Genomic DNA, 25,470 nt, shown 5'->3' with positions numbered 1-25,470 from the left:
AACTCTTTCAGAAAATATAAATCTTTTTGTAAGCAAACTACGCATAAAGTACATTAACTACTCATCCCGCGCTGCCATACCCTAGTTTGCTATGATGGGAATAAATACGTTATCATAATGGCATAAGGATCAAGTGTTTCACAATAGCGGTTACATTACAGCTTAACAACCAAAAAAAAGGACCATTCAAATGCAGTGTATTTAGTTACTGCGCAAAATATATACGGAAGTTAAAACAAAGCACATTCCAAAAAGCTCACATAGACCTGCTTGGTGAATATACCATTAAGTTTTACTTCAACAATGGGTTTCCCCCAAGAGACCGGTGACAATACTCCATCGTTCACCTTCCTCCCATACTAAAATAAAATCAAATAAAAAGATAACGAGCTGTGAGCCAAATAATAATAATAATAATAATAATAATAATAATAATAATAATAATAAATCCAATGGTTGAGAGGTTACGCTTTGAGGGTTGGGGAATCCAAGGGCCATTAAACACGTTCAATATAGTGCATGCTTCACTATATTGCAGGTCTGGTAGCAATTTGGGGGTAAGCAAGAAACACCTACATAACATTTAATGAAAGAAATTATTTAAAATTCTGCAAAGATAAACCATAATTTCCCAATATCAGAGTTATGAACTAAGGGTATACTTGCAAAATTTGGTCCTTTTTCCTATATGTTATAGGTAATGAAGTATGAACCAATCATTTTGTGCATACTGGTCAAACCCTCTGCTACTAGTCAATTCCAGGTGACTTGCAATATTGCTAATGTTAGTATTATTTTGGAAAATACCACACTTGTTGAAGTACAGCATCAGCATCTAAACTACTATGATCATATCTGATACAGCTAGATATTATTAATCTCAAGGAATCTTTAAAAGACAAACTGATCCGACATATTTATATATCGTAAAAGCTAAGTGAGTGAAAGGAACTTAGATCAAGTATAGTATAGATCAGTTAGTACTCACTGTGGTGTATTCGGCTTGCTTGCAGCTCTGACCAGTTGCTGAAACATCTTTCTTTCGTTTATTGGGTCCATGCCTGATAAAAATAAATAAAGTAAAACTGTCAATGAAGGTCTCTAGAGCATTGTAAAAGATCAATCCATAAAGAATTAACTTCAGTCACTAACCCTGGTTGATTTCATCAACAACTCTAAATGGGACATTTGTAAGATCTTGAAGGGAAAGAAGATATACGATAGTTGAAACTGACCGCTCCTATTAATAAAAAAAAGTCGGTTTAAGGAAGAATTCAGAATTCATATAGTAGCACCATGAAAAAAGAAAACTTAATAAAGAAAAAAAACCCTTCACAATACCCCTCCAGATTGATGATGAGCACTAAGAACTTCAAGTTTTCCATTTTGTCTGTCAATAATGGAGATAAGACATGCTGAGAGGGGGGAAAAACAGAAAAATAGCTAGGATGCAATGGAGTTTGACAACATAAACAAATTAAGTTGCATGAGTGGTACATATGCCTACAACAGATGAACTACATATTATATTTTGAGAAATGAGAGAGTCGAGAGGAGTCAGTTCTGAATCTGACATATTGAACAAAATGAACCAAGTGTACAAACGTATTTATACAGCACCTTAAATATCTGCAGCAAGCTAGTCTAGGGGGTAGTTTATGAAACCGAAATCATTAGTTACAACTTACTACACCAGGCACCAGCTGTGGCAGTTCACCTAGCTAGCACACGTCTCAACTAACTTACGCTAGCTTAGCTTACTCTATGAAAGAGAGGAGTGAACAACTTCATGAATTTCATTTGCTTCAACTAAATAGCATAAGCTGGTTTGTATGCAACTATGCATATGCATATACTAAACAAAATTCATCATAAAAAATAAACATAAATACAGGGGATACTGGAAACTATATGATTCCCCTAAATTCTAACATCCTGTATGTGCCCCAATTACAAATTTTACCATGGTGTAAAATAAATGGTCAAATTAAATTGATAATAATACCCTAGTTATTGTTTTCAGCTACATCTGTGAAAAAAATATAGACCATACAATCAGGTTTTCAAGTGAAAGCAGATACAGAAAAGAGAATAAAGAGTAAAGGTAGAAATTGGTTTAGATGTTCAAACTGTAGTCACCTGAATTTGACTTTAATACAAATTCCATATTGGGCATACTCCTTATCATGCTCATCTAAGAAGTTCAAACATGACATTAGAATAAAAAGGCAATGAAACCCAACAATATTAAATTTTAATTACCAACTTACATACCTAGTGAAACTTCACCAGCAACAGCCATCTCTTGAAAATTACGGCTAAAAGTTTCATTGATCAGTGCCACAAGGTTTCGAAGTGCTGGAAGCCATTTATCCTGCAGAAAAAACTAACATATTGGTGCTTTGCCCATGACAAAATTTTCGAGAGAATCAAAAGCATGAACAAAAGTGGCAAGTTTTCATTCCAGTAAACATGGAAAAGGGTATAGAATCAAACAACATCCAGAGTCCATCCATTAAAACTACTCACTAATATATTCATGAAAAGGGGACATGCCATAGTTCGGTGTAAGAAGGTTGCAATCCAAAGTTACATTAGATTACATTCTCTAATTCTCCCAAAAAGCTTAATTCAACTCCACATTTAATCACTTCATACAATCAATCAATGGGAGTAGTTGTGGGCTAACAAGCATAAAGTTTCTGTTGTCAATGATCATTATTTAAGCCCAGAATTCATTCAAGAGGAAGAGGATAAAAATGTTCCAGAGTAGGAAAAGGATGTAGCTAGGGTTGAGGGGTATATGAGTAAATCTTAAGAAGGTAACACTGTGGATGAAGAAATAATACAGGAAAATCAAATAAGAGGTAAGTTCAAACCTTATGAAGGGGATGGAAATTTAGATTTAATGAGGTCACTCAGGTGGCATGGGTTATGGTGATGGGGACTGTATGTGACAATGGACTGACAAGAGTGGAGGTTGACTGAGGAGGTGATGGTGGTTGGAAGAGGAGTAAGGTGGTAGACGTGCCGGGGTAAGGTGGTTAATGCTATATAACCAAGTATTTTTAGTAACCAAGTCAACTTAATAGTTCATTGGCACAACAAAAATCACCCACATAAATGTATGTGTGAATTGACGCTCTAAGATAAGAGTTGAGGTATATTGGGATATTCATTAAAGGATAATATGACTTGGTTGTGGACTTGTTTATAAAGTTGTTTGTTCATAGCACTTTAGTTGAAGAAAAACACTAATTCTTTATGTATGTTATAACCAATTTATTTAAGAAATAGAAATTAACACCACTTAAATCTAATTAAAAAGATCATTCTCAACTGATAATTATACAATTGGTTATGATAATATGATTATTGTCATAATATTTCTTTATCAAAGGCAATTGCACAAACATAATCCAAATAATTCTTTTGAAAAGCTTTTTTAATAAACAAAAGAGATTGCAACAAAAATTTAACAGCAAGTGAAAATATATTTTCTTCTTTTGATAAGAGTTATAATTGCTCTTTTATTGGAGAAGGAAACTAATAATTAAAAGAAATCATACAAAGCTCTACTCAATTCCATAAAGACAATTCAAATAGTTCTTTTGGAAAAGCTTTTTTGTTGAATACAAAAAGAGATTGGAAAAAATTAATGAGAAATGAAGGAATAATTTTATTCTTTGATAAGAATAACAATTATTCTTTCACTTAATTTGAGAAGAATAGGTAAGATACTACATGAAAATATACAATCTATAATCAATTGCATTGCATAAACTTTTAAAAAGTTGTTTAGATTGAAATGCAACAGAAGATTGCAAAAATTTTGACAGACGAAAGTATAATGTTGTTCTTTGATAAGAATGATCATGATTCTTTTATTTGAGAAGGAAAATTAAGAAGTTATATGTAAACATAAAAGCTATCGTACAACTCAATTACGCACATTAGCTAGAAGAGAACATGAATGTATAAACCTTTGCTAAACTGTATTATCTTTCACAAATGTTCAAAGTTGTAACTTATAAAATGTGAATACTTTATTTACAAGTTATAATTATTAACACATTCATGCTTATTACATTCCAAAGTTTCAATTCTTTAGATAAAAATTTAGTATATTTTAATTTTATAAATTTCATAAGAATTTCAGCTACATATGAAAGCTTTCTTTAAACATTTACATTTAGATGCAATTATTTTTAAATAAAACTCATTAAACTACTAAACCAATTAGTATATTATGTAATTTTAATTGAAATAATTATACATCAACACAATCTACAAATACCTTAATAAAATAGACTTTTCATTCATTTTAAAGTATCATTTTTATGGAAAAAAATGCACATTTTAATCTCGTGCATTGCATGAGTTTAGGCCTGGTATACCATGAAGGCACAGAAATATAATTCCAATGATTAGTACCCATAACGTTTTCATAAAACTAGTAAATACACTAGAAGAAAGCTTAGCCCTGTAATTATATTCAGGAATACGTCGAGACAATAAAACAAATGCCCATTAAGTCACAAATATCAATATTGGATTATATTTTTAAGAAGGTCAATTTAGTAGTTGCAATTATAGTGCATTCCCAAGTCCCAACATAACAATCAAGCGCCGAAAGAAAGATATAACTTACCTCAATTTCCTTTATTTCAGTAGAAGACCTTCCATATTCTTCCTCCTCTGCAGCAATTTTCTCTGCAAGTTCTTCTATCTGAAAATAATCTGTGACTTCACTTGGCACATCAACATACTGCAAAGCTAAGTGCAAGAACAGAACAAGTACCTTTTGTCGCCGATACTCATACTCCTCCAATGCATTATTATTAAGTGTAAATATTGCCCGGGCCTCAGAGATTGTTTCTTGAATAGCATTACTTAAATCCTCAATTGTAGTGGGCATCTGCATAAAAAGACCCAAATTCTCTCAGGGTGCCCAATAGGTAGGTAAACAAGAAATTACATAGAAACTACTTCAGTTAGAATAAATAAAAAAATAATATCATGATGGTGAATGTGTACTGCAACTAGCATGCATTTCGTTGTCAGATACAATAAGCTTATGGTTGTGGTATCTAGAGAATATGTCCTCCTGACTTTTATATTCTATATCATAACAATACTACTATCTAGATAAGAAGAGCATCCAAAATGAGTGCTAATGTCTAAAAACTGAACAACAGGCTTATAGAACAGTAACATTACCAGGACACTACATTGTTATTAAAGCACATGGTTGAGCCCAAAGAACCAAAAGAAGAATTTAAGAGCCTGTTGCAGATCATCAAAGACAAAGCTTTAAGATTCAAGATGACCAGGCATGTTTAATGGTGTTGCCACCGGATAGAAAACATGCCAATATGGTCATCGCAAAATGCAAACAGCAGCTTAATGAAAGACAAAAAGCTCAGTCCCCCATTTCTAGGGTTCACCAGGGAGTGTACAAGATTTGTCCAGTGGCACACCGACTTGCCTCAGACATTGTCAAGTACTCTCATTCAATACATATATCAATTGCAATTACTGTAAAAATTTGATCAACTCCCTAAGCCACCTCCAAGTGGTGGATCAAACACACTTTCAGACTCTGTTTCTCCAATTTAAGGTGCAATCTGAGAGTGACTAACATCTATTCAGAACTTGAAGGGACAAGTTTAAATTTAGTATCATTACATAAAGTTTAGAAATCCAATGTTTGATAGAATATCTGAGAATAAATTAGGATATTATACGATCAGTTACAATACAGCCGTTAAACCAGAATGTACAGATTCCCTATTTAGGCTATGTAGGTTAAACCCACAGAATTTTTATGTCTTTCCCTCCTCTCACATTCAACCATGTTAGTTATTAGAATTAAGTGAATCTAATTCAAATCCAAAAGCTAGCTCATGAGATGAGGAACGCTCAAGATCTTACAAAGGCTATCTAAGCCTTATTTCTAGGAAATCTGGAACTCTAAAAAACACCCCTCACCTAAAATTGGAAACTTGTTGCATGAAGTTTGCATGATCGGACATTTGTGGGAGACCTAGTAACAACCACAAGATAGACTTTGATGCCATAGTAGACTTGAGTGAGCCGAAATTAACACCCAAAAGCTCAGTCAAGAGAAGAGTGGCATGGGACATTAATATTTATTTGCTGCTTCCTTATTTAAGCTTCAATGATTTATTATCTTGTTTGTAGATCAGACTTCTAATAAGGAGATCACTTCCTTGTTTAGGATATTATTACCAGAATAAATGAGATTCAGTTGTCATGCTTTCTGATATATATTCCTTTGATTTGGCAATTTAAGACCGAAATAAGAGTTCAATAACTACAAGTAGCAATGGTTCAAATGCAAAACATCAATTATATTGTCATATTTGAAAAAGTGCACATTGCATTCCTCATCTGTGACACAAACCTCACGAAATTCGTTCTGTAGCTCAGGTGTCAATGGTGCAATTGATTCAGCTTGATTCAAAGAATCCGTCAGCTGCCGTTCACAAGCCTCAGTCTCTTTCTTAACTGAATAAAATACAAAATGCCATCAGCTTTGCTGCACAAGCACAAGTGAGAGTATGAGTGTGTGTGTGTATGTGTGTGCCCGCGCGCACGCGCGCATATGATTACTAGATAAGAAGAAAAACCATAGTAGCTTCTCACGGTTCTGAAATTGTATAGTTGCTTCAATGGCAGACCTCTCATGCTGCTTTAAATCTGCCTCCAATTTTCGAATCTATAAATTCAAAATGTTAGTATGTTGCTGTGTGTGTGTGTGTGTGTGTGTGTGTGTGAGAGAGAGAGAGAGAGAGAGAGAGAGAGAGAGAGAGAGAGAAGGGGGGAGGGGGAGAGATAATAAATGTAATGTTGCTTTTGTTGTAGAACAAGAAAAAGACCGTAAGCCTAAACCTAAGAAAATCCACCACAGCAAGGATTACACTCCAACCAAATACTCAAAATGGTGGCATTCATAACAATTACCACATATTTAGCCAAATTAGTCCCCAGTAAAGGAATTTCAATCAAGAAGAATGCTAACAGTGGTTGAAAGAAAGAAAGTACAAGAGCTCTTCCAAACACAAAATATGAAATCTAGGGCACATCTCACACTCCTAATGCTAGACATCTGTATAGTTTGCAGGATATGACATTTGCAAATGGCCTGGTAACAATCATAGGATAGACCCTAATACCATATTAGAATTAAGTTGGCCTAATTCAACACCAAAAGCCCATGAAGAGAGTGATTGGAATGTAGCATTCTTATTTGAGTTTCAATGATTTGTTACCTTGTTTATAGGTCAGATTTCTAATGCGGTTGGGGATGATGTTTTACTAAAATTTCTCCTACATATGTTACATATGTATAGTCTGCAAGTCCAAACTAAGCCATCATTGAATAGTAACAGTCAATAACAGCCTAATAACTCTGTACATGTCGTGTTTATTACAAAATCTTTATGTTTGATTGAAAGCTTGAATAAACGATGGCTGTTGTAAGGTAGCCCCAACAACCAATGTAAAGCTTGGTCAAAGCTTGATAGTCATACGGACTTCTTGATTCAATGGACTAGCATCAAAGGCTTAGTTATTGCTTTAGATATAATAATTAATCATTAAAATTTAATAATAATTAGCTTTTAAAAAATAGAAAAGAAAAACAACATTAACCAATACCCGCTACTTTAAAAAAATGGAAATCTCAGTTCACAGAAGTGGCAACAGGCAAATATGAGACAATGGCAATATGTTTACACCAGAAGTAATAAACTTCAGGCAACAGGCTTTAACTTAATGGTGTTTCACTATTTTAACTTTCTTGTCAATCGAGACACCATAGGAATTGAAAGTGAAAAAATAATAAATTCCAAATGGATTGTGAGTGATTGATTATGTAAAATTTCTATCTTCTCAATAAAAAACATGAAAATCTACTTAATCCATGGCAACAGCCCATTAAATGTTTTCTAGTGCAACATCAGCACTAAATTTATCAACAGATTACCTCAGCATCAAATTGAATCGAAGACATCCGTTGTTCAATAAAGCTTCTTCTGTAAGCAACACACTCAACGAGAAGTTGCTGCCAAAAAATTGGGGAGCATCAACAGCAAAATAACTTGATATCCAAAATTTTAAGTCTATCCTCAGTGGGAGAAAGACATTAAAATAGAAAAACTTAGAATGTGTTGGAACCAACATCATAAATTAATCCCAACAACATAGAATAATAGAATTTTAACCTGCAAATAACATGAAATTAAAAGGAAAAAAATGAATATCACCTTTAATTTCATTGCATTACGGAATCTCAGAATGTGAAGTTTATTTGCCTGATCAACAAGCTTTGCCATCTCAGTATCTCTATCAATGGGTTCCTCCAATGATTTCAGTGCAGCTCTCTTTTTCCCTAAATCCCAAGAAAGGACATTCATTCATTCATTTAAGAATATGAAATAGTGAAACAGCCTTAAGCTTTCATTGGAACCTTGTCATTAGAGGTAGAAACCCTTGTACATAATGGAACACAAGCTGACATCAGTGTGATATCATGAGTCTAGAAGAAGACTATGACGAGGAAAGAAAAAGATACAAAAAGTTAAAGATATCCAAAACCCAGTGCCTTTCGAATCTAATTTTTTACTACACCAACCATCACACACACCTAATATAATAGTCACTCACTACTAATCTGTGTGATATCATGTAATTCGGATATAAGATCAAGCATTAATTTAATTCATTTTCATATTTATGTATTTAAGTCATAGTAGTTATATAAATCTCCCCGTTGTGTAGTTAAGACGCATGGAATTCATGCACTCTTTCTTTCCTTCTTCCATACCAACACGCTAGTCTGTCGATCCAGGAGGACCCACTTCCATCCCATCAAAATTCTTTTCAGAAAACCATGTGTCTTTCCGATTGGTGGAACCTCTCCTCCTGTGCCTCTGTCACTCTGGTAGTCATCATCCATCTTTTTTCCTGTCTATGTCTATACTGTTCCAGGGTCGCTGCTTTATTTGACACCAGCCGCAATTCTCAATCAACACCATCATCAGTCACCATCTTCAATCACTAACCACAATGCCGGTTACCTCTCATTGAACATAGTCCAACCACAACTGTTTTGTTGTCATCTGGCTTCACAAGCACGTTCATGCACCATTTCTTTTTTTGGCAGTTCTCCACACACTGCCCCATCAAGTAGCACAACTGATGATGTCTCTGACTGCAGCTTCCACCATTTTTATTCCCTCCCTGCTGCCTCTTACCAAAACTGTCCTTTTTTGGTTCATCCAATATTTCATTAAGAAAAAGCAGAATAATACAAGATAGGGGATAAGATAAGAGTTCCTGTTTCCAAGAGAAAAAGACTCCTTTTGTTTCAAGCCTCCTTGGTTTTCCTGTCGTCTCCTTCTGGCACAAGTGGAAACTATATTGGGTTATGTTTTCGTCTCCCATTGTAAATCACACCAATGACAATGTTTTTCACTCAGACCATTTTCATGGCTTCTTTTGATATCCAAGTTTTCCTTGCTATTCAGCACACCCAACTGTTGTTCTTGCGAACTCTTTTTGCATGCTTAGGAAATTTCCGCTACATTCAATGCTTCTTTTCAAACATAATCATTACTGGTAGCAGTTTACAGCCTTAATTTCTGTTTTCAAATTCCGCTGGTAGATGCCTGTCTCTTCTTCCTAATCATGTTATACTCCGAGAAACCATGCAAGACGATGGTCATTCCAGCCACCCAGTTATTAAGATTTATCCAGCATTTTGGAGTTGCCTTGGTAGACTTCAGTGGACGTAACTTTAGACTTTTAAGGGTTAAATTTAACAAGCTAAAAGGTTGGTAAGCTTTAGCTTGCGGGGGAGCGTTCACAAAGTTAACTACAAATCTCAATGTTAAGCTTCTAGCAGATCAAGGGAAACCAATATTTGACCATGAAGATATAGAAGACTGGTTTGGAAACTAAATTATCTCACTCTCACTCATCCTAACATCTTTTTGAACTCACTATGCATTATGCAAAGATCATCAGGATACTGTGATCCACATTCTAAAGGGTCTTCTCAATGAGGATAACAATCTCATAGCTATTGTTGGATTTTGTGATGCTGGACAAGTTGTCTGATTGATAGACATTCCAGTTCTAGCTATTGTGTCCTCAATGGTGGCACACTTATTTCTTTGTAAAGTCATGCAGGATGTGGTTGCACAGTCTAGTGGAGAAGAATAATACTTTGCTATATCGATCAACTCAGGTAAGCTTATATGGCTTAAACAGTTTACCCAAGGAACTGCAATTTGAGACAATTAAATGAACGACCTTTTTATCTGGCAACCAGGTGACTTTACACATCACTTCTAGCCTAGTTTTTCATGAGAAGACCAAAAATATTGAGGTTAACTGTATCATTTCGCTAGACAAAAGGGAGACATCACCACAAGTTTCATCAATTCAAAGGATCATTTGGCTTATGTCTTAAGCAAAGAAATAAAAGGTCCTAGAATAAGTTATCCATGTAAAAAGCTTGGTGCATATGATCTATATGCTAAAGCTTGAGGGAAAGAAAAATATGTATGAATATAAGGTTATCTTTCGATAGTGGGTGTGTTCACCCAACACATGGACATGGTCCACCATTTGGTTTACCAACACACAGGTAGACACTAATTCACAAAATTTGGGTACCATCTCAAAGCTAGGATGATGAGACAGACCGTGAGATAGTTTTTCGACTATTGTCCCTAACTAGTTTTCAAAATACCAAGTTTATCCCTTTACTCTAAGCCCTATTCTTCCCCCCTTTCTCTTCCTCCTCTGCCTCACCCTTCCAATACCTCCTCCCATTTATGCCTCATCTTCCTTACTCCGACTCACCCTCCTAGCTCTGCCTCTGCCTCCTTCAACCCCTCCCATCCTCCCTCTACTCACCACCCTCCACCTCCTGCATCCCTCTGCATTAGCCACCAATCTCTCTTCCTCAACCAATCGCTCTACTAATGTTGGATCTGCTTGTCTCTGTCCTCTATCAGCGCTCTCTTCCTCTTCCTCTCTCTCACAGCGTACATAAACTACATGGAGCCTTGTAGAATTAGAATAGGGGCAGTTACAATCTCTTAGGATCCATTACAATACAGTAGTTAATTGTGTACATGTTGTAATTATGTATAGATTCACTTTTTAGGCTATATAAAAGAGAGACAACAAGAAAAAGTCTTCCAACAAAGCAAGCAACCTGATAAAAAGAAATTAGCAGACAACTTCTACTTACCAATACGGTTGTGAATACCTTCACGTTTTTGTTTCTCTAGTTGAAATAATTTATTAATCTCCTCCTAAAAATTTTATAATGAAAAAATAATTATTTTCAAAAATACATAAAAATTTCAATCAGTCAAACTGTGTCCAAAGAACAAACAGTTCCAGCTTAGAGAGAAACCAATACATTGCAATTGAATTATAAATTGTCCATGGCCTACCATCTTTCTACGAAGATCAGCATATTCATTAATTAAGGCCTTTAGCTTATCTCGAGATCTTTTAGCATCTTCTTCCAAGGTAGCAATACTTCCTTCAAGATCCTTTTCCCGGGATTCCAGCTTCTCAATTTCTCCCGCATTTGAACCTAGTAGTACAACGGAAGGGAAAGGAGAGGACAATAAAAGACCAGTATTAAAATTAACCAACATCATTCACCTGTTGTTTAACAAGTTTCAAAGTGGCATACTATTCACTATAAACTTTGGATCTCCCACTTGTTCAACCATGGCTGAGATATGACCCCCATATCTAGACTTAGACCACCGGTAGTGATTTTCCGGTGTCCACAAATTTATAATTCCCAATTTTGGAACCTCGTCAGCCCTCTTATCAGTATCTTTGGATCCAATATACTGAAATAGAATAATTGTAGACAAAGTGCAAATTATACAACATTAGCTTAAAGCATTTTAAGAAGTCTATAAATTTGAAGTACTAATTTATGAAGGAAGCACAGGAGGCATACAGAATGATCCAAATTAAACTGGCGAATCAAAACCTCCTTGACAGCACTAGGAGCATCAAAAACTTGGTCCAGCCGGGAGTGAATGCCAAGGGCATGCATCTAGTTAAAATAATCGTAAAACTTCAGGTAGCTAGAATGGGGAGTGCAACAAAAATTAACCACCAAACTTACATCTTCAGTAATTCTGAAAGTCTCTCTTTGTTGGTCAACTTCACCGGTATAATTTAAAACTGGAACATCAAAGAACTTTAGGTGCTGCACCAAGAGGTCCCGATCACGAGGATCTTGTGTTATGAAAGACTGGATTTGAACACAGAGAAACAGGCATTATAAGCGCCTCCATGATTCATCTACCATGCCCCAAAAGAAAGGTGAGCAAAAATGAAGCACTTATAGCAATCAAAATTTAGCAGAAATCTTATCTTTAGAACTTGGTAGATATAAGGGGCAAAAAATGTGAAATTACACAGAAAGATCTGCACAAATAACAGAGAAGCTAAAGAAAATTTTAGCAATAATGCTATGTAAACAACTCATTTTGACAATTATACAAGACAACTACACAATAGGACAAAAGGTGTATGTATAAATACACATTACATATGCCCCTCTGCTTTTTTGTAGTTTCTTGTATAGTTCTTGCTCCAATTGTTTATATAGCATTATTGAAATTTCAATAACCCACTTTCAGCTGCACATCACTGGTCAATAGCTGTACTTTCAAACTTCCCCTCAAGCATGATTGCTACCTTTTCATGATAAATAACACCAAAAGCACCCATCATTTCATCCACTTGGCTTGAATCTAAAGGTTTATATCACTCTCAATTCACATAATGGGTCCGTCTATTCCTAAACATAAATTTGGTAACATGATTAAGTGTGTTTGTATCTGAATTAAAAGGAGCTTTACCATAATGGTCTTTGCTGATGCTACCCTTACGGGAATAATGTTCAGATGTTGATGATATAGGTTGCAACTAAGGCACTGATTTCATTAATCTAGGATTTACATTCTTCATCTGGTTGAGTACTTCGTGCTTGTAGATGCCTTGGTTACTTATCTTGAGTGTTACAATGCAAATTTATAAGGCCCTAAGGTTAGCAAGTATGCAATCAATCCATTGAAGGTGTATTGCTTAATTTTGCCAAGATCCACTCAAGCTTCTCTATACATGCATGGGTATAGTTACTAGTTAGAAGTAAATAGTTCTTCTCTGTCAACTGACCATAATTGTTTTAAACATAACTAATTAAAATTTTAAAATGCATAGTTGAAGTAGGACAAAATGAAAAGTATTGGCATTGGCATGCATACAGAGGTAATCACATAGGGAAGGCATTCAGTAACCAATTGGATGATGTACAAGTGTGTGTGGTTCTTAGCAATGAGGGACATGTTAAAAGTCATGATTTTACTACAACAGAAAATAAGAAGCTATTATGCTCCCAAATAAACCATAAAAAGAGAAAATACAAGACAAAACAAAAAGGAACAAATCATTCTGCGAGAAGCATCTCTGAAATAAACAAGGCATCCCAAAACACACTATTAACATTTTCCCCACAAACAGGGAAAACATAAATTAAACTCCATCTAGCAATTTCATAATAGCTTACACTTAAGAAACTCAATTTAACAAGTCATCAGAAAATAAATAAGCCTCCTTGACCAAATAACTAAATTTCTATTAATATAAATAATTAAATATAACGCGCATTCTTTATAAAAAGAGAATGCAATAGGTTTGCATATAACATCTATGGTTACCTTCCAAATATATTGCGCAGCTTGACCCTCTAGATAAGCAGCATGATCTTGATCTGAGACATTCACCTGTAGTTTCACCCATAATTAACAGACTAAATAAAAAGTCAAAAAGCTACAAGAGCTGAACAGCATAAATGTTGACCATAGGTACCTCTAATAATACTGGGCCATAAACCCCCTTATTGAAGATTTTACGATGTTCTTGGACCCATTTAAAGGCTTCAAAAATTTTGTCTGCCCCTGCTTTTTGCAATACATGCAAACATTTTGTAATTTTATTGTTCATTTCGCTCAACCTGCAAGATTGAGAGAGAAGGGATACATAAGATTTTCACTAATAACAAATGTGTATGTAGAGCATTTCATATACCTAATGACTTTTACCTTTTTTTACATTCATTCAAGGATGTCACTTTACAACTTATTTCCCTCTCTAGTTGTGATATGCGAGGATTCATCACTTGCTTAGCTTCATAATCAATATCAGAGGCTTTAGCTCTTAGTCTTTGCTGGAACAAAAAAAAAATCCACCATGATATAAGAGTCCAAGTACAGACATACAGAGACTTACAAAATAATGTCCAAAGAAATTGATTCATGTGATATGATTGCATATCAGTACAGAAATATAAACACAATTATAAGTGAAATAGTTTCTTTCATTTCTTTTTATAAAAGAAGAATACAACTAAGACAGGGAAAAGAATAATTCGAGAAAAGGGAGGACAAGATATCCTCTCAAGTCTCAACAAAAGATATAGACAAAAGATTGGCGAAGCATAGCTTTCCAATCTCCCAACATGTTTGAGACATAAAGTACTCTAAAGAGATCATGAGCTTTTAAGAGATCATTAGCGATAAAGTCCAGTGAAATAGTATTGCACACACGAAAAACAGTTTCAAACTGAAAACATTGAAAGCTTTAAGATCTGTTGGATTACAAAGTCACAGTATACATAAAGTTTGAATTTGAATATTTAGAGAGCATGTAAAAGCTGCACAATGTATTTACGTAGGCTTAAACTAGTGAAAATGCAGTAGTTTGAATGGTCACAGAGCATATAATTACTACAAAACATGATTATATCATAAGCTGGCAAAACAGCAGTTGCATGATAGCTGTATAGCTCCTGTCATTTCATACCGAAACAAACAGGTAGCTGGTATAGGCTGTTGGAGATAAACTAGCTTACACTGCGGACAATGATAACTGTATGGCTGCTCACATTTAATATCAAACTTACACCTAGCTGGTATAAGCTTTTGGAGTTAAACTAGCCACACACTACTTAAAAGCTAGTTTTGTATTCTAGGAACTAGGTTATGGCTAGCTATTGGAGCAATTTTTTTTTTTTTTTGGGATAAAAGAAGAATTTCATTTAGAAAAGTAGAAGGATAATACAAATTGAGGGATAATGGATCCCTTATGCAAAAACAAAAGCAAAAAACAGAATTTATCTATAAAGCATAACTTTCCAATCTCTCAACATGTTCGAGCAAGAAAGTCCCTATAAAGATCATGAGCTTTTCACCAACTAGATGCTACGCATCTAATTCTATCCCAAAAAACATGCTTGTCAAAAAATCTGTAACTAAAGGGGTGTGTATTACGCTCCAACCAAATAGTGGCGAAAATTGCACATGGCCACAGAAATTTTGACTCCTTTCTACTACCAAATCCAACAAACCTAGTCGATAGAAATTGTTCTTGAGATACAGAGCACACCCAATATTCATCAAATATGCTAAACAAATTGTTCCATAGGAAAATAGCTATTAGGCAATGCAAAAAAAGATACGAATAATGAGTATACAAAACAGCAACACAATTAAATGTCTCCTTGATGTAAAACTTTACTAGAATTCACCTTGATATTTGAGACAATATAAAGCTGTGTTAAGTACTCGAGTGAAAAAAACAAGAATTTTGCGTGGGGTGGGGGGAAGAAGTTGCTAAGTTAGTTAGAGAAGAGTGTTAAAATAGCTCATTTGCCTTTTATTTACAGTAGAAGAATGAAAGAAAAGAGAGTTGAAAATGAAAATAAAGTAGGATCAACTAATGTAACAAATAAGATAGCTGGAAAAGATAGTGGAGAGGGCATTTGTGAGCGATGAATTCTATTATAAGAGAGAGGATTGAGAGTGTACATAAGAGGAATGAAGGGAACAAATAGGAAAATAAAAGATTTAGGCTTGGCAGGACCTTAGGAGAGTGGTAGCCTCTCTAATGCTACCTTCTTCTCTACTTTTCAGTATTTGGGTATTCAATTCATACATGAAGTGTATCACCTTCATATCCTCCAGCTCCTCTGTTTCTCATCCAACTCTGTTCTTACTCATTCTTCTGCTCCCTTCTATAATTCTATTCTTATAACCTCTCATCTTACTCTATTGGCAGTTTTGGTCCAAATTTTCCTGGTCCATCTTACTGTGCCATCCATTGTGGAGTATGCCAAAAACTTGTTCAAGGATCATAAGGATATTTGGAGGAAGCATATTTGCTCAATTATGTCGGATGCATGGACTGAGCATAAGCAAAGGTGGATCATTAACTTGGTAAACTCTCCTATAGGCAAAGTTTATGAAGTCTATTGATGCTGCTAAATTTGTGAAGGTGGGTGAGAAGATATTTGAATTGCTTGATTCCCTTGTGGAGGATACTAGGGAAGAAAACGTTCAAGTGATAACAGACGATAGTTCCAATTATTTGCTTGCTGGTAAGATGTTGAAGGGAAAAAGAAAGCATCTCTATTAGACACCTTTTGCTGCCCATTCCTTAGATTTGATACTTGAAAGCATTGTCAGGATGCCTTTGATGAAGAAAATTGTGAAGAGGGTGATCTTTCTTGTTGGTTTCAACTATTCCCACTCAAGCACCTTGAGTTTGCTGAGACACTTCACAAACAAGAGGGGATTGATCAGACATGTGAATACTAGACTTGCAACCTCTTTTCTTTCATTGGAAAGACTTCACCAAGAGAGGGGGAACCTTAGAAGAATGTTTACATCCAACGCACGAACACAAAATAAGTTATCTAAGGAGGCTAAAGGGATGGAAGCAACAAAGATTGTTCTAATGATTTCCTTTTGGAAACATGTGCTCTATATGTATATGAAGCGACGGACAAAGCAAAAGAAGCAATCAAGAAGTCCTTCAACAGCAATGAGAGCAAATACAGTGAAGTGTTCAAGATTATTGATTAGAAGTGGGACAGGCAGCTCCATAAACTATTGCATGCATCCGGTCACTTGTTGAACCTGGAACTCTACTACGATAACCTCAACATTGAGTATTGCCTTGAGATCGCAAAAGGTAGATATAGTTGCATAAAGAGATTGGTGCGTGATTCAATAGAGCAAGGAGAGATAGTAAAGTAACTACCAATTTACAAGCAAGATTTAGATCTTTCTGGATCTAACTATGCCATAGAATCAAGGAAGACCTTTGCCCCTAGTGAGAACAACTAAACCACTTCATTATTTTCTTAGTTTATAATCTTAGTTTTTCTTTTGTTCTCTTTTAGCTACTTTTCTTACATTGCACTCGTGGAATTGTAGCTCAATGGTGGAGGTCCTATGGACAATGAAATCCAAACCTACAATAGCTAGCCATCAAGACCTTAAGCTAGACATGTAGTGCAACTGGTTGAAAATGTAATTGGAGTGTGTTTGAGCTACAATAAACACCCTCAGAATTTTAATTCATAGGCAATTAGGCAGGATATATATTATTTACACATTGATTATACTTGATGTCTTAGCTTCATACTAAGAGGAGGAATAAACTTGACAACAAAACAATGCATGACTTGGTTTATATTAAATATAACCAAGCTCTAAATAGAAGATATAATTTTAGGGATGAAATTGACCCTATTTCACTCAATGATATTAATGAATGTAGTGAGGGAATGTTGTAGACAAGGAGAAAGATGACAATGATGGACCAAAAAATGATTTGGTCTTTGAAGGTGATGGTGATGGTGGTCAGGATTGGAGAAGGTGCATAGGGCATCTGGATTAGGAGAGCCTAGAGCAAATACTAGGCAACAATCTAGGAAAAGAAAAAAACCTTCAAGTGGTGGTGATGAACAAGTGCAACAGGTTCCAAAGCTTACAAGACCAAGAGTAAGAAAAGAAAAGAAAAAAATGATTGATGAGGAAGAAGAACTGTAATTTGAAGATCTTAATGAAACGGAAGAAAATGATGAGAATAGATTGTTATTAATATCAAATGATATATTTTACCAGCTCTTCTTGTTGACGAGGTTCGGAAGGACCTAGATTCTCAAGTTCAAGTTCAGAAGCAGCAAGTTCCTCCCTAATTTTTTCAAGTTTTTTTTGCCAAGTTTCCTCCTGTCTTCTCAAATCTTCCATATCCTTGTAATTCCTTTGCATCTCCACATCCTATAAATCAATTTAAAGAAAAAAAAAACCTTGTAATTCACACAAAATTTTATGCTACATGGCACAGGATAAACCCACAAGTACAACATGGAAAATACTAACTTCTTCCAGTGGCCTTTGTTAAAAATAATTGGGTGCAGACTGTCAACAAAGTAGATGGAAGAAAAGAAAGTAAGATTACAAAAGTGAAAAATTACCAGTTGGCTCTCTTTATCTAGAAGTTCTGACCGCTTCTTGTAGTTCTCTTTTATACGGCTGTCAACCTTTTTCCATTTGGCATCTAGTGCAGTCTGTTCCTCCTTCTGTTTGCTGCAATGAATGATGGATCATAATCCATTATCAGATCTTAACAACAAATGGTAAGGCTATTTGGTCAGACATTCTACATGCAGCCCTTCCCGAACTAAGAGAATATTATTCTTTAAGATGGAGATGAAAGTGTGAAAGCCTATGAACAAGTGACTTGGGAGATTTCTCAACAACGAATCTTTCAAAATACATCAAGGAAAATGCTAAAATATTTAATGTAACCTTTTGATAGTGGTAAATATAGAAACCTTTGTTTCAGGTGCAGAATCTTTGGTTTTCTCATTTTTCTCAACAATAGATGTTATCAAACAATCTTAATAGAAAGGTAGAGTGTCATTCTTGACGCTTGAATGTCTGTTTTAAAAGAATGAACAGGAAGGCCCTTATGTATACTCATACTGGAGCGTAAACAGAATCCAATTGAACCAAATATCCCATTGTTTATTTTATAAAAGGAACCTGTCCTTACTATCAATGATCTTCCTTAACTCCCAAAATTTTCTACCCTGAAACAACCTACAAAGCATCAAAACATCAACAAAGGACAAGAAAAATTATATGATGTAGTCAGGTGCTATAAGAAATTGGGGTTGGGGGGGAAATTCCAAGGCTCCCTCTAAAATCAAATATTTTATATGGACAACTGTGCTTAACAAAATTAATGCCAATGACCTGTTGTAGGTTCAAAGACCACATAAGGCTATCTCCTGTGATGTATGTGTTATGTGTGGGGTGAATTCAGTGTCAAACTCACAGCAAATTTTGTATTCCCAGATGGCTGATTTTTATGGAACAACTTCATTTGCCTTCTTCCAGGCCCTCAAATACACTTTTAATGTATTTCATTTCAAATTTAACCAAATTCAATCAAGGTTATCAAGAATCCAGTTAGGAAACACAACACCAAGCCGACAGTTAGACTTCATAAAGGATGAGCCAATGAGCTTTCATGAAATACAGTGGAGGCCCACTGACCTCAACCCATCCCAAAATATGCAACCTTCTCATCCAGCAATTAAAAAATAATAAAGATTTTCGTACTTAATAGGATCCTTAAGATCATTTAGTAACTTTGCAGACTCCTCCATTGCCTTTGCCGCATTATTCTCATGTTGCTTAGCTTCCCAATATTGAGCCTTCTTCATGTCATATTCAAGCCAATGCAATTTCTTTTTCATGGTTTCAGCCTTCATGAAAAGAAAAAAGTACAACATATTAAGAAATTATTTAAAAATTGTATTTCAGGAGAATATGAGGATAATTGGCAAGGGAACAGAATCATACATGGTCTAAAATAAAGTTAGATTAGGAAAGGGAAAAAAAATTAAGGGTATTAGAAACAGAAGAAAGCATCAAAACCAGTGGCTCAATAACCCCTTAGCAAACCAGATTGTTAATAAAGAAGGTAATCAACCAAACATAGCACAAACCTTGGCAAGAATCTCATCTCTTAGACGGACACGCTCAACATCCTTCTCTAGTTCAGCATTTTGTTTCTTCAACAGATTCAAGGTACCTAAATGCCCCTCCTTAGACTGGAATAGAATTTGCTAAGTCATTTTGAAGATCACAAAAAACTTTTAGATGATTAGCACCATCCTAAGCAAAGGATTAACTTACCACTTCAATATTCTTCAATGCATAACTTTTATGAACTAGTGCACGATGTTGCTCGGGAAGTTGTGGATCACCTACAGCCTTTTCAGTTTCTTCCAGGAGCTGCACTGGAGTTAACTTTGCAAACTCACAGACCCTGTCTTGCGGTAAAAACTACAAATTGCATGAGTCCAAAACAAATTGTCAGGTAAGATAAAAAATTAAAAGGAGAAAAAAATTTACACAGAGAGAAAATATACATTTAAACTTCGAAACCAGATTAACAAAGCTATAAATCCCATATCCGAAAATTAATATACCAAAAGGAATAAAATTACACTATTAAGACAAGGTACCAAGAGAACAGAAAATAATTCAACAAATATATTGGCAGAAACAGAAATATAGGTTTAAAATGAGAGCATCAGCCTTAAGACACCTACACATTTTTCAACATCTCAAACACTCATTGTTTACCCTCAATAGTTGAGCTTGTATGGAAAGGAAGAGTCTGTGGTTGGGTTAGTGGTACATCACAGATCATTGCAAGTGATCTTACTCAAAATTAAATTACTGCTGAAGAACAACTATGAAGTTGGAGGAATATTGATTTGTTCATAGGAAGAAAGAAACAACATAAGGATAAACTTGCTTATCCAAACGTTTGTCATAAAAAACGCAAGAGCTAACTCCACCAAATACTAAAAATGGCATACACAGCAACATCGTCACAAATAAATGGCTTCCTTCCTGTGTTCAAAACTAAAAGTCTAACAGTGTAAACAACGATCCAAAGAGACACAACTAGCACTCACCAAATTTTTCTTACATCATTTTTCTATATATATATATATATATATGAGAGAGAGAGAGAGAGAGAGAGAGAGAGAGAGAGTATACAAGCAGCTATATATGGACACAAGGTCCCACAAAAAACAGAATTTAACAGCGCTATTGAGTATCATATTATTATATTCCTTACCACTAGCCCTTAAATTGATAAATATTTTGGCTAGATGGAATAGGTGAATTTACAGAAGTAGATGGCATCCTCATCCCTAAAAAAGAGGGGAAAATAAAAGAAGGATGGGACAAAAACACAGGTCATAGAGCTTCTATAATACTTATGCTTCTACCCATACAAGATTATTTAAGAACCAAAACATTTCAATATGCCACATCTCTAGAAATAGATCCCAATTAAATCCATGGGATCATCCTCCAAAACACTGAAAATCTAGAGTGAAGCCAAGTAGATAAACCAATAAAATGTCACATAATATAAGCAAAAAGTAAGAAAAGGAAATCTATGCAATGAAATGACTTAGTTACAGATCATGTGCTTACTTGAGTCAAGTTACTGACTTGGATGTTAAACCTTTTAACAGTTTCAGCTACATTACTTTTGGGAACTATATTCCCTGAAATGAACACAATGAAAGATCAGAGAGTTAGTTATCATATTGAGTTATCATATTGTTTAAGCATCCCATAAAAATTGAGATGCACCAACTGCAGTGGCAATCCAAAATTTAAATTCTTGCAAAGAGGATTGTGGGAGAATAATTAGAGCCCATTTGGGAAGCTTTAAAAGTAACTTTTTTGAGCTTTTGAGTTATGAAAAGTAGTAGTATTAATGTCTGGTACAATTTTCAAAACCAAATTGCAGCTTTCTAGGAAGCTATTTAGGAGCTTATAGAGAAGTTAAAAAAAATGACTTCTCTCATAATACTACTATTTTTTATCACATTTCTATAAAATAAGCACTTTTAGAACTAAAAATCCAAACACAAAATACTTATTTATAAGCTACTTTTAATATAGCCATTTATTGTTTAAGCTATTTTGTCAAAAGGAGCTTAATTAAACTGTTTACCCAAACTGGACTTTAATCTGAAATGCATAACAATTTATAAGAAAATGAAAGTGCTGATGAAGATAATGCTACTTTAAGATGAAATTCTGCACCTTCAGACCAACGTACAAATGAAAATAATGGACTGTAGTCACTGTACTCAGTATCTAATAACGAGCATAAACATACTGTCAAATTCAAATTTGAAATTAAACAAACGTAATTCCGTAGAATTGATTTTGATCAAAAGTAAATTTGATATCATGTTTGGATGATAAAGGTCAAAAAATCACTTCGTCAAGAATTATAAAAATTTTAAAGAAAAAGGGTCAGTGAAACAAAAAGGACAAAAATGTCAAGACTTGGTTTTTATACAATGCAGTTGCATTAAAATGTGGCTTCAAGTCAAACCAGGTTTGAGAGCAAAAACACTAGAACAAAAAAAGGCTAATGGGTAATTTGCCAACAACAAAGCCTTATCCCGTTAGGTATAGTCCACTAAATGTATTAAACAAAGACAATGTGCTCTATTGAATGAGTAATTTGCCAAACAAGAAAATCTTCCTTTTGAGGTGGTTTAGGGCTCTATATTGTGATTATCACTATTTGAATGACAAAACAAACACGACACATATTTTGTCTTTAGATATCATGTTCAACCAAATTTTAAAACATTTAAGATATCGGTCAAAAACAACCTCAATCAACTGGTCTTAAATGAGTCAAATCATAATGATTAATGTCAAAAAAAAAAAAAAAAGAGTACCATCTAGTTAAAAATAAGAGTATCGAAAGTGTTGAGGTTCCTACCATTTAACAACCACTCAGACTTGTTGTTAGTATTTATTTTGCGAGTAATGGCAATACACTCATCTTTGTTATTCCCTCTCAATGTAATCTTAATGGATCCAGACTCCTCTCCCCGCTTCACATATGCCCCGACACTAGTTGCTCGCCCAAGCAACTGCAAGAAATAAAGATTTCATATAAAATGGTTCAAAGATAAAGTTTTGAGAAACCTATTCGAATGCAGAAAAGGACAAACCAACCGGAGGCTCTCCACAAAGGCCAAGTGCAATAGCACACACGAGAGAACTTTTTCCAGAACCATTGGGTCCAACTACAAGATTCAATCGAGGCCCAGGTTTGCATTTCACGTGATCAAAGGTCATAAACTTAGAAAGCTCAATCTCAAGAATGTTTCCGGGCATATAATCATCATCTCCTCTGAAACAAAATTTGAACCATCAGCTCCCTGATCACAACATTCATAACAAGTTGTACTACATTGATTTTAAATGTATATAAGAAATATATCAAACGATTTTAGCTTAATGTGAAATTTTATAGCACATGATCAGCTTTGGACGGAAGATTTGAAGCTGGAGTTTCTTATTTCTAAATTGAGGAATAAAATAAAAATGTTTGTAAAACCAAATAAGCTTTGATTCAAGGTCATGCAACGTAATACTTCTATGTTGTTCGTTTTCACTCCTCTCATTTGAAAATTTCTAAAATGTTTCCCTAAACAAATTTTAAAAAAAAAATAAAAAAAAAAGGCACCCCAAACGGTTAACACTTTCAAAGTTCCCAACTTTAACAATCCCACATTGTTTACTTAACATACCAACGGATTAATGACAAAGCTTACAACAAACACCACACTCCACAGCCCTAACTCCTACAAAGAGGAGTTTCCGAGGAAGCAATCTAAAAGGGGCGACATGAAAATCGTTGGATTAAGTAATGCTAAGAACCGCGAAAGTAGTATACAAACCTGACAATTTTATGGCGCTTGGGTGGAGGTGGGTCAGCCATTGCAGGAGATAAAAACTTGGATCTTTCTCTTTGCACCATAGCACCATCAACAACAAAAAAATCAGCAACCAGAATCAATAAATCAAAATCAGAAAAATCAGCATAAACAACTTAGAATTAGAATCATAGCATAAACAACTCAGAATAAAAAAAATGCCAGCATAATGCAGGAAAACATTGCACCATAGCACCATCAACAACTCAGAATCAGACCAATCAGCAACCAGAATCAACAACTCAGAATCAGAAAAATTCCAGCATAAACAATGTAGTGAAGCATTGCACCATAGCAGCATCAACAATTCAGAATAAGAAAAATCAGCAACCAGCAACTCAGAAATCAGAATAAATTAAATTAACAAAATAACCAAAAATAAATTGAGGCAGCAGTGCTTACCAGCGACGAGGGAGGAAGGAAGGTGCCGAGGAGAAGAGTTCGGCGATGGGATGGTGGCTGGGTTCCAAGAAGGGTTTAGGACGTTAGGGTTGGGTTTGTCGCAGTAAGAGAGAGAGATGAGTTTTGAACTTTTGATGATGATGACTCGAAACAGAGATATTTAAAACCCTAAGGTTGATTTGGGAATTGGGGATTATCTGAACAAAGTAAGAAGGAGGAGGGTTAGAGTGAGGGAGAAGGTATGCGTGTCTGAGTGTGACAGACTGAAACCACGTTTGGCGCCAAATTGACGGATTTCTCGGGGATTGGGCTCGTATGGCCTAGCGTATAGGTGTTTAACTGTTTAATTTGATTAAAAAAATGAATATTATAAAAAATTTGGATTATATATATAAATAATTCAATAAACTATCCAAATAGAATTCAAAAGTTTATTCTACTAGTAAATATAATTTTAAATGATACGGAAAAATAAGTTCTTCAATCATTTAAAACTGAGATTTCTTGAGAGATGTCTTTTTTTTGGTAATTTTTTAAGAGATGTTAAAATAATAATTTTTTTATTTATAAAATATATTTTTTTAATTTATTTTAAATTTTTTATATTAATTAATATTAATTTTATCTATTTTTAAAGAAAAAATAAATTGATTTTTATAAAAATATCCTTTAACAGAAGTTTTATTTTTTCATTAAATTTTATTTATCAAGATATTCTTTAACAAATTATTTTTTATTGATTAAATTGTATTTTTTTCAAAAAATTTTTTATTTTTTTAATAATTAAATTATTTTTTCTTAAGATACCTTTTAATAATATTTTAATTATTAAGAAACTTATTTTGTAAATATGTAAAGGAATGAGATATTAATTTTTAAAATTTAGAATTTATCCATCGTGATTTATTTTGAAGTTTTGATAAAGTTGTTAATAATTTTTAATAATTTTATGAAAAAATTTATTTATTAATATTAATTGTTATACATATAAACAGTGATAAGATTTTTTTTAATTTAATGTTAAAAGAATATACATTGATATCAAAAAATTAATAGTAAAGTGTAAAAATAATTGTTAATAAAAATTTTGATAAAATCACAATTTAATAATTAAAAAATTATTGAATAGTGTCTTAGAAAAAAATAATTTAATTATTAAAAAAATTTTAAAAGAATATTTTAGTAAAAATACAATTTAATCAGTAGACAAATAATTTGTTAAAGGATATTTTAGTAAACAAAATTTAATCACAAAAAAAATTTATAAAAAATAATTTATTTTTTCTTAAAAA

General features: G+C 34.2%; 1 protein-coding gene across 1 annotated transcript; it reads right to left on the bottom strand.

Annotated features, from left to right (window-relative positions):
- Positions 1-5: 5 nt before the first annotated feature.
- LOC112773016 (structural maintenance of chromosomes protein 5) lies at positions 6-24,540 on the bottom strand. Its single transcript, XM_025818055.3, has 31 exons — positions 24,179-24,540; positions 23,741-23,809; positions 23,013-23,190; positions 22,774-22,927; positions 21,456-21,529; positions 20,133-20,282; positions 19,943-20,047; positions 19,554-19,699; positions 18,401-18,512; positions 18,045-18,203; positions 14,181-14,305; positions 13,948-14,092; positions 13,797-13,862; positions 12,197-12,325; positions 12,026-12,124; positions 11,747-11,912; positions 11,499-11,644; positions 11,291-11,354; positions 8,292-8,416; positions 8,012-8,089; positions 6,670-6,742; positions 6,428-6,531; positions 4,802-4,918; positions 4,652-4,729; positions 2,275-2,374; positions 2,140-2,194; positions 1,342-1,390; positions 1,153-1,240; positions 989-1,061; positions 469-572; positions 6-359 (listed from the first exon to the last, which is right to left on the bottom strand). The coding sequence occupies exons 2-31, from the start codon at positions 23,779-23,781 to the stop codon at positions 298-300; spliced, it is 3,165 nt and encodes a 1,054-aa protein (XP_025673840.1). The 5' UTR covers positions 23,782-23,809; positions 24,179-24,540; the 3' UTR covers positions 6-297.
- Between the last annotated feature and the right edge of the window lie 930 nt (positions 24,541-25,470).

Source organism: Arachis hypogaea, chromosome 18 (genome assembly GCF_003086295.3).
Source record: "Arachis hypogaea cultivar Tifrunner chromosome 18, arahy.Tifrunner.gnm2.J5K5, whole genome shotgun sequence".
Taxonomy (NCBI): Eukaryota; Viridiplantae; Streptophyta; class Magnoliopsida; order Fabales; family Fabaceae; genus Arachis; species Arachis hypogaea.
The sequence above is the reverse complement of the archived record's forward strand: the minus strand, read 5'-3'. Positions and strand labels throughout refer to the sequence as shown.